General features: G+C 48.0%; 2 protein-coding genes across 2 annotated transcripts in view; one reads left to right on the top strand and one right to left on the bottom strand.

Annotated features, from left to right (window-relative positions):
* Positions 1-2724, top strand: part of ASPHD1 (aspartate beta-hydroxylase domain containing 1) — a 3446-nt gene extending 722 nt beyond the window's left edge. The window contains exons 2-4 of the mRNA XM_010837434.1: positions 3-152; positions 1962-2075; positions 2615-2724. Coding sequence (XP_010835736.1) covers positions 3-152; positions 1962-2075; positions 2615-2724 — 374 coding nt within the window. The remainder of the gene's footprint in view (positions 1-2; positions 153-1961; positions 2076-2614) is intronic.
* Positions 2725-3004: 280 nt separating this feature from the next.
* The window catches only part of KCTD13 (potassium channel tetramerization domain containing 13), a 13388-nt gene continuing 7079 nt past the window's right edge, over positions 3005-9313 (bottom strand). The window contains exons 3-6 of the mRNA XM_010837300.1: positions 6616-6705; positions 6474-6526; positions 5611-5806; positions 3005-3781 (exon numbers count right to left, since the gene is read on the bottom strand). Coding sequence (XP_010835602.1) covers positions 3545-3781; positions 5611-5806; positions 6474-6526; positions 6616-6705 — 576 coding nt within the window. The 3' untranslated portion in view covers positions 3005-3544. The remainder of the gene's footprint in view (positions 3782-5610; positions 5807-6473; positions 6527-6615; positions 6706-9313) is intronic.

Below are 9313 nucleotides of genomic sequence, written 5' to 3'. Positions count from 1 at the left end.
CCGGTGCCCGGGGGCCTATCGGGCACTGAGGGGGCTGCGAAGCTTTATGAGTGCTAACACCTTCGGCAATGCTGGCTTCTCCGTCCTCCTGCCTGGCGCCCGGCTTGAGGGCCGCTGTGGGCCCACCAATGCCCGCGTCAGATGTCATCTGGGTAAGTGGATGCTGCTTATAGACCACCTCCTTGCCTCCACGATTTCCCCTCCAGACTCTCTCCTTGCCATCATAGCTTTCTACACTGTGATTCTGATTGTGCCTTCTCAGAAATCTTCCTTGACTCCCTATTGCCCACTGCAGCATTTCCTGAGTTTCAATGATCAGAAAGCCATCTTCACAAGGTTCCCATAGTCATTTACCACCTGTCCTGTTTCTTCATATTGACTCCCCCTGTTTTGTTTTACTTATTAGAAGGCATCTGTGTAGAACAATGATGATCAGTATTACTTGCCCTAAATAGAAGTTATTCATAAGACAAGTTTAAACTTAAAAAAAAAAAAAGCTTGAAAACTTCTAGCAAAATATTCTAGTCTGAGACTGAAGCCTACATTCTCCTCCTTTAAAAAGGAGCAATGTTGGGAATTCCCCGGCAGTCTAGTGGTTGTAAATGTTGCTAAGTTGTGTCTGACTCTTTTGCGACCTCGTGGACTGTAGCCTGCCAGGCTCTTCTGTCAATGGGATTTCCCAGGCAAGAATACTGGAGTGTGTTGCCATTGCCTTCTCCAGGGAATCTTTCTTACCCAGGGGTAAAACCCATGTCTCCTGCATTGGCAGGCAGTAGCTCTACCACTGAGCCACCAGGGCCTGGGTTCAATCCCTGGTAGAGGAACTACGACCCCACAAGCCACATGGTGCAGTCCAAAATAAAAAAATAAAAAGCAGCAATGTTAGTAGGGGTGCTAAAGTTATGGTAGCATCAAACAGATTTTCTTTTCAATGTTTTAAAGGTTGAAAGAAAATGAGGAGAAAAACAATCCCTCATTTTCTGATTGATAAGTTATTTAATGTTATGACCTCGTTTTGCCTACAGTCATCTCCTGTGCTACCAGTTGAATGTGTTCTGTACTTTAAAGCACACTGGCTTTGAAGAGCCTGGATCAAGTTCAGCTCTTTTCTCTCTTCTCCCACCTGTTCCCTTCTTTCCCTTCCCTTCTACCACGTCCTAAATTATGAAGGCCTTCTGGCTGGTCCTGACAGATGCCACATGCATGCTCTTAACCTAGGATGCCTTTCCCCCTTTATCACCTCCTGGGAAACTCCTAATTAGCCTTCACAATTCACACTTTGAAATGTCACACCTCCTCTGGGATGTCCCCCTATTCCCCATTATTTAAGTTGGCTCCTCAGTTTTCTGCACCCCACTGTGTGGTCCTCGGCAGGATGGAGCCCTTTGCTTTATACTTTTTGGGGAGAGAGGACCTAACACAAGAGAGGGTTCTTGAGTTAAACTGACAGAAACCCAAGAAGGGAGGCTGGTTCCTTTAGAAACCCTTCCCTTTTCTCTGAAACAGAACTGATTGTGCTTTGCACTGTTTCCCATCTCCTAGCATTTCCTCCCATCCACCACTGTATTGTAATCTTACACAGGTCACCTTCTAGAGAGCTAGGGGAACACCATTTGTTGTTGCCTTGTCCAGTCGCTAAGTCGTGTCCGACTCTTTGCGACCCCACGGACTGCAGCCTGCCAGGCTCCCCTGTCTTTCACTATCTCCCAGAGATTGCTCAAATTCATGTCCATTGAGCCAGTGATGCTATTTAACCATCTCATCCTCTGCTACCCCCTTCTCCTTTTGCCTTTAATCTTTCCCAGCATCAGGGTCTTTTCCAGTGAGTCAGCTCTTTGCATCAGGTGGTCATAAAACCATAGAACCTGGTGTGTAAAATTCTCAGATTCTGCTTTTTGACTTAAGGGGGTGGGCCTCTTCAACGGAGGCAGGAATTTGGAGGTCTGCATCTCTTTATACAGGCCTGAAGATTCCCCCTGGTTGTGAGCTGGTGGTCGGGGGCGAGCCCCAGTGCTGGGCTGAGGGACACTGTCTTCTGGTGGATGACTCCTTCCTGTACACAGTGGCTCATAATGGTAATGGGGCTCCCATTCTGCCAGGAGGGATGAGGGACTGAAGAGTGAAGGGGATTAGACTATAGAGGCTGCAGAATTGGACCCAGCTGGCTTCCTGTCCTACACCACTATTTCCCAGTTGCATGACCCTGAACAAGTCACATGATTTCTCCAATCACCTGGAAAACAGGGCAACCCCCTTCTTTGTCAGGTGACTGTAAGGATTAAATAAGCTAATGTAGGTGCACACCCAAGTGGTTCGTGGCACCAGACCCTCGACCTGACCCCCTGGGTTCCTGTCCTCCCTCTGGCACTTACTAGCAGTGTGACCTCAGGCAAGTTACTTAACCTCTTTGTGCCTCAGTTACTGTGTATAAAATGGGAATGCTTATGGTACTATCTCCTAGTTTGTTTTGATGATTAAGAGCTAATACACGTAAGGGATCAGAACAGTGTCTGGCACTTGTATGCATAGTGTCTGCCTGAGTATTTGATAAGTGCTCTGGCCTGTAAGTACTTAATGTCAGCTGCTCTGCTCTCTCCACCCCCACGTGCCCTAGGCTCTCCCGAAGATGGGCCTCGAGTGGTGTTCATCGTGGACCTCTGGCATCCCAACGTGGCTGGGGCCGAACGCCAGGCCCTCGACTTTGTCTTCGCACCAGACCCTTGAAGGAAAATGCTTCTTTCAAACATCTGGGCTGGAGAGAGGCTGCACTCAGGGATGGCTTGAGTGGTAGCCAGGACCGCCTCTCCACTGCAGGGGATGGGGTGGGGCTGAGGGTGGGAACTGGCCAGGGAACACTGAAATACAGATTTTAAATGCTCTCCTGACTACTTTCTTCCCAGCTGGCAGCCCAGGGAAAGGCTGGGGGCAAGGGTCTGTGTCTTCTCCCATCCAGGTGTCTCCCTAAACAAGCCATCTCCCTGGGAGCCAGCAGCAGACCCTCAACTCGACTTTATTCCAATAATTTAATAGAAAATTAAAATAATAAATAATATGAAACAAATTGGGAAGATGCTGAGCCGGTGCAGGCCCAGGTCAGCCTAGCATTAAGGAAGTAGGGAGGGTGGCGGGGAGGAGGAGGGAGCAAACAACCCTGCGCAATGGTGAGGAGGCGGCTCAGAACGCGGTGGGTGTTATCACGGTGGCTTGACACTTTGGCGTGTAGATGTACTAAAAAAAGAGAAAGGGAATTCTAAATCCTTCTAAACCCGCTGGTGAGGGGAGAGGGCAGGACAAGGATGGGGATGAAGGAACGAACGTAGGCCTTCTGAAGGCCTCTGAGGGGAGGGGCTGGAATGTACAGTGTGGTTAGCAATGAAGTGGGAATGGATGGAAAAGGGCCAAAGTGAACTGTACCATGTGATGAAGGGACGGAAGGGAGACCCACGACTTGGCCAGCAAAGCCGGGGCAAAGATCTGGGAAGGGGAGGAGGAAAAGAGAGAGGGACTCGGGTCCCAGTGGCTAGAGGAAAATTCAGGGTAAAATTCAGTCCTTGAAGACAATCTGTTGGCCGTGAGGACGCTCATCATGCGTGATGTGGCGCCGGACGTGGATCCTGCGGACACGGTGCTCTCGGTTCTCCTCATCCTCCCCTCGGCTTGCTCCACCACCTCCAGCTGCACCTCCTGTGGCCTCCAGGAGGGCTGGGTCTGGGCCTCGGGGAGTCTCGTAGATCAGGATGTTCAGGGTCTCCTCAAAGATCCGGGCCTCTGGGAATTCCACCTGCAAAAGGCCAGCAACCCCCAGCTCCCTCCTGGCCTGACTATACAGCCATCCCCTCCCCCAGGCTGCTCCTGCATTGGCAGCCTCCTAGCTTGTGCAGTCGCCTGGCCTCCACAGTCACAGGTTCCTTGAGCCTGGACTGTCCTCTTTGCAATGTCTGTACTCAGCAAAGTCATGCTTGTGCTGTGAAGTCCAGCTCTGAAGTCAGGCAGAGTTATTTGCTTTGTCCTTTGTTGCTAGGTCTCTTGGTTTGTTTTTTTTTCATTTGACAAATATTTACTGAGTGACTGCACAGTACCAGGCATTATTCGAGGCACTGGGGAATATAGCCGTGAATAAAACAGGCAAACTTCCTGTCCACGGGAAGTTTACATTCTAGGATGAGGACCCAGACATACATGTAATAAGATATAAAGTGTCAGATGATGATAAGTATTATGGAAAAGTAATAGCAGGAAAAGGGGAGGAATGTTACAACTTTAAAGACAGAGCTCAGAGAAGGCCTCACTGAGGTGACATTTGACCAACAGCCAAAGGAAGGGAGGGAAGGAACCAGACGGAGAACTAGAGAAAGATCAGTCTGAGAAGAGAACAGCAAGTCTAAGAATTCTGGGGCAGGAGTGTGCTTAGTGTATCTTTAGATCAGCAGCAAGGCCAAAGCAATGAGGCACAGTGAAGAAGAGTAGAAAGGGATGAAGAGGTAGTTAAGGGTTCCCTTTGTGTGACTTGGAGGGATATAAACAACAAAACTTTAATGAGCTGCAATCTCATTACTGTTTATCTTCCTGTCTTCCCAACTACAGAGGAAGCTACTTGGAAATTGGGCTATTCATTCATTCATGCATTCAATAAATGTTTCCTAGCTTCTGTAGTGTGATAAAAGCCTGGCTAGTGCTAGAGAGATAGGGGAAAAAAGATACAGCTCTGCTCTCAAGAAGCTAACCCCTTGCTGCTGAAGTAAACACCCTCCACAGCCCCATCCCTAGCAGACTACAATCAACGCTGTGTTTAGCTGTGAGGGGGGTAGGATCAACTTTTCTGGGGTGGTTGTCTTGAAAATTCTTGGACTCAGTTGTCCCAAAGAAAGTGATGTTTGGCTTAGGTCTTAAAGATTAAGCACAAGTTCACAAGTAGACAGGAATGAGGAAACATAATCCTAAGAGCGAATGGTGTGTGCAAAGGCAGTGAGGTGTGAAATAGCACTGGGTGCTTAGAGACTTCCAAGATCTCCTGTGTATCTGAGGCACACCCTTCTTGTCAAGGTCAGAGGGACCAGGGTGATAAGATCTTCAGGGACAGATGTCATGACAGAGGGCTTGTTCTTTACTCAGCATCTCATTTACCCTGGTTTCAAGCCTCTTGCAGTGCTTAGAAAGTCTCTGATGATGGATGCCATAACAATCATCAGTAATAACTCAAGGCCTACGATCTCAGTTTGTTCCAAATACTTGAAGTTTTAAGAACCTACTCTGGGTCATTAGATCCTTCTGAGAGTCTAAAGACAGATACAGTCCTTCTACACAGAAAAATGCACACACAAAACCCCAAACCACATATTCTTTCAAGATAGTCTTGAAACTCAATTGGCCTACATTAAGAATCCCATTGTAATCCAACACCCTCCTTTCACAGCTAAAGCAGAGACCCACAGAAAGTTAAGATGACTTGCCCAAGGTTACAGAGCTAAGACCCCCAAAACTTGAAACTCCAGCTCCTGACTCCCACTGATGGAATTCCCAGGCCTGACTGGATGAGTTGCCTCTGTCCAGGGTGCTGATCCTGCCCACCGCCACAGCCTTCCCTGACCAGGCCCCGAAACCCCATCTGACCTTGGTCTGCTTCTTCTCCGTGGCATAGACAATGGAGGTGCAGCACACCTCGGCGATTTTGCGGCCCTGCCCGTAGAAAGACCAGCAGCAGATCTCGTCCCCCAGAACATCCTTGAGGAAAAGCAGCCGCCCGTGGAAGCGCAGGGCCAGTTTGTCAAACAGCTCGATGTTCTTAAGTAGGTTGTCGTCTGAAGTGCTGAGGACCAGGGGGGCCAGGAGGCCTCAGCACGACAGGCTTCCTTCCCTCTGTTCTGCAACCCACCCCCCTTACCCCAGCTTTAGGGGCACTGAGACCCGGCACTCTAGTCCTGCCTAGGAGGTTGGTGCCCAGCAGGCCTTGGAAAGGAAGCAGCATTTGTTCAGCAAGTTCCAGCACAGCAGAGGGATCTACCCGTGCAGGTTCTGGAGGCAAGTGGCCTCACCAGACATCCTCGCTCCAGCCCCTTTTAACTGAGTGACACTGAGCAAATTACTTCACCTCTTGCTCCCTCAATTGCCTCATCTGTAAAATGGAGATCACAACAATAACTACTTCCAACGACTGTGAGGTTCATGTGAGTAAATATATGTAAAGTGCTTAGAGCCATGCCTCTTATAAAGCAAGCACTTAGGAAATGCTAATCCTCATTGGGACCCCAGTTTACTGATAAAACTGAAGCTCAGAAAAAAAAACCCCAACCCAAAACCTGAAGCTCACAAGTGAAAATGACCTCTCCAAAGTCCCCAGGGGATAAGTGGCAAAGCTGGAATTTGCATCCAGGCAGGATTCCTTCCACACCCCCTGTGTGGCCATAACCCTCCCCATGGGTTATGCTGAGCCCAGGGTTCCACCCACTGCACTTCCCCACCTCCAAGGGGGTCACCTGGTGTAGGAGTACTTGTTGTTACTGCGGTTGTGCAGGAGCTTCACCACGGGCTGTTGGGGAAAAGAGGGTGGAGAAGGGTGGGGGTCAGGCTGCTGGGACAGGCGCCCAGCCTCCACCCTACAGGGCTCAGGGGCCTCACCTTGGAGGTGCTGGCCAGGAGCTGCTGCTCCTCCCGGGGAGATGTCACCGTGGGGATGAGGCACAGCGGGGACACGTTCTCCCTTTTTTGCTGGAGAAGAAGCGGAAGGTGATTAACAGCACAACCAAAGGTCACTCGCTCCCCTAAGAGCCTTCCAACACTGCTTGTTGCCTCTGGGAAAAAAAATCCAGACTCCTCAGTGGTCCACGTGTGAACTCTCTGATCTCGGCTCTGCCACTCTCCCCTGCCTGCTGGCTGAGCTGTTCCTTTCTGCACCCAGCTTGTGCCCCCTGGGCCCTTTGCTGCTGCCACTGCCAGCAAAGGCCAGCACTCAGTTGTCTGCATGGCTGGCCCCTTCATGCCATTCAGATATCAATGCAATTAGTGTCCCTAGGAGGGTACCAGGCCTCCTCCCTGGGCTCCCTGGCTAAGTAGCCACCTCTACTACTTCCTTTTCACACTCTCCATTCACTTTCTTCATGGCACTCAGGTCCTCACATTTTCTCATTTTTTGGTATATTTGCTCATAGTCTCTTTCTAGAGAATAAGTACCTAGTATACAGCAGATGCTCAATAAGTATCTGGTGAATGAATGAACTGGGCTGGGTGGGAGGCTGGAGGGAGAATTAGAGCCAGACACAGAGGTTTCTTTCCTCTTCTCTGCCTTTGAGAATCCTCATGCCAAAACCCCTCTCACCTCCCCCAACCTAAAAACTAGATGTGCGATTCTAATACAAATTCCAGAATTTCTTTTTTAGAAACACCTAAGACTTTTACTAAAATTAACACGGAAGAACAATTCTACTATTACTTAGGTCAATTTTTTAAAAGAGTCAAGAAAGAGGAGATTGACCCTCCCAGATATTAAAATATCTTACAAAGCCACAACAATGAAAACAGTGTAGGTCTTGTGTGGAAACAAAAACAATGAAATACAATAGAGAACTTGGAAACAGACTGATAGATACCTATCTATATATAAAATGAAGACTGACATTTACAGAGAGAACATCACAGATCAGTGAGGGCAAGTGTGTATTAGTTACTGCTGTGTAACAGACTGCTCCAAAATCAAAAAGCATAAATCAACAACAAATATTATTATCCATTTCTGTGGGTCAGGAATTCAGGAATGGCTTAGCTGAATGCTTTTGGCATGGGGTCTCTCATGAGGTTACAGTAAGTCAGCTGGGGTTGCAATAATCTGAGGCTGTCTTCATCTGGAGGATTCGTTTTTGAGAAAGCTTGTTCATATGACTGGCAAGTTCATGCTGGCTATTAGCAGGAAATATTTGATCCCTGTCATTTGGACCTCTGTGATGGGTTACTTGAGTGTCCTCACAATATGGTTGCTGGCTTCTCCAGAGCAAATAATCCGAGGGAGAGCAAAGTAGACGCCTTTTTAAAAAAAATATTTATCTGGCTGCATTGGTCTTAGTTGCAGCACGTGGGATCTTTCATTCTGGCACACAGGCTCAGGAGCTGTGGCACTTGGGTTCAGTAGTTGCCCTGCAGCATGTGGGATCTTAGTTCCCTGACCAGGGATTGAACCTGTTCCCTGCATTCCAAGGCAGATTCTTAACCACTGGGCCACCAGAGAAATCTCCTCACAGTCTTTTATGATCTAGTTTTGTTAGCCCTATTCAATGTGGAATGGAACACCACCAGGGAATGAATGCTAGGGAATAATGCTGAGGATTGCCTTGGAGGATGACTCCACAATCCATCTTTTGGCCCCCATAGATTCAAATCCCTCCCATATGCAAAACATACTCACCACTTCTTCCTAAGATTCCCCCAAAGTCCCATTCCATTACAGCGCTGATGCACAGAAGTTGGTGATTCTTCTTTATGGCTCTTGGCTCTGACCTGAGCCATCATCCTTCTTTTTCCATTAAAGACAATCCATGTTTGCAGTCCATAGTTTGTTAATTTTTTTTTTTAACTTTTTCTTGTATATTGGAGTTAGGCGATTAACAATGTTGTGATCATTTCAGTGCAGCTCTATAGTTTCTTTAGCCTGCTTTTTGCCCGTATAACTTTTGCAGGTCCAAAGGTTTCTTTTCCTCTTGTATTGTCTCTGTCTCTTTAAGTCTAAGCTGGCAGTGTTTCTGCCAATGTAATTCCCTTAAAAACTTAATGGGTGTCTTGTGACTCACTGGAAAAGACCCTGATGCTGGGAAAGATTAAAGGCAGGAGGAGAAGGGGACAACAGAGGATGAGATGACCAGATGGCATCACCAACTTGATAGACATGAATTTGAGCAAGCTCCAGGAGTTGGTGATGGATAGGGAAGCCTGGCGTGCTGCAGTCCATGGGGTCACAAAGAGTCAGACACGACTGAGTGACTGAACTGAACTGTGAGTCCGGGGTTCAGTTCATTAGACAGAAACCACACCCACAGAACTTTGTGAGATGAGCTCTTCTCTACTTTGAGCTTATGCTGATACTGCTGCCTGACAACAGCTTTAAGCTTCTTAGAAGAGCTATCCTTTGACTGAATCATTCTGAGGCATCTTCTTGGATATTCTGAGGTCTTAACAAAGGATTTTACAATCGCATCCTCAGCTTCATCTTTAGACCATATCATATTGAGAACGCCCTGTATTTTTTCTTTGCCTGGAAGCCATTTGTTAATTTTAACATCAGCTGTTATTTGAAAGGCTGGAAATGTTCAAGCGCCACCCCTCCCTCCCA

Source organism: Bison bison, unplaced genomic scaffold (genome assembly GCF_000754665.1).
Source record: "Bison bison bison isolate TAMUID 2011002044 unplaced genomic scaffold, Bison_UMD1.0 scf7180017864072, whole genome shotgun sequence".
Classification (NCBI taxonomy): domain Eukaryota; kingdom Metazoa; phylum Chordata; class Mammalia; order Artiodactyla; family Bovidae; genus Bison; species Bison bison.
The sequence above is the reverse complement of the archived record's forward strand: the minus strand, read 5'-3'. Positions and strand labels throughout refer to the sequence as shown.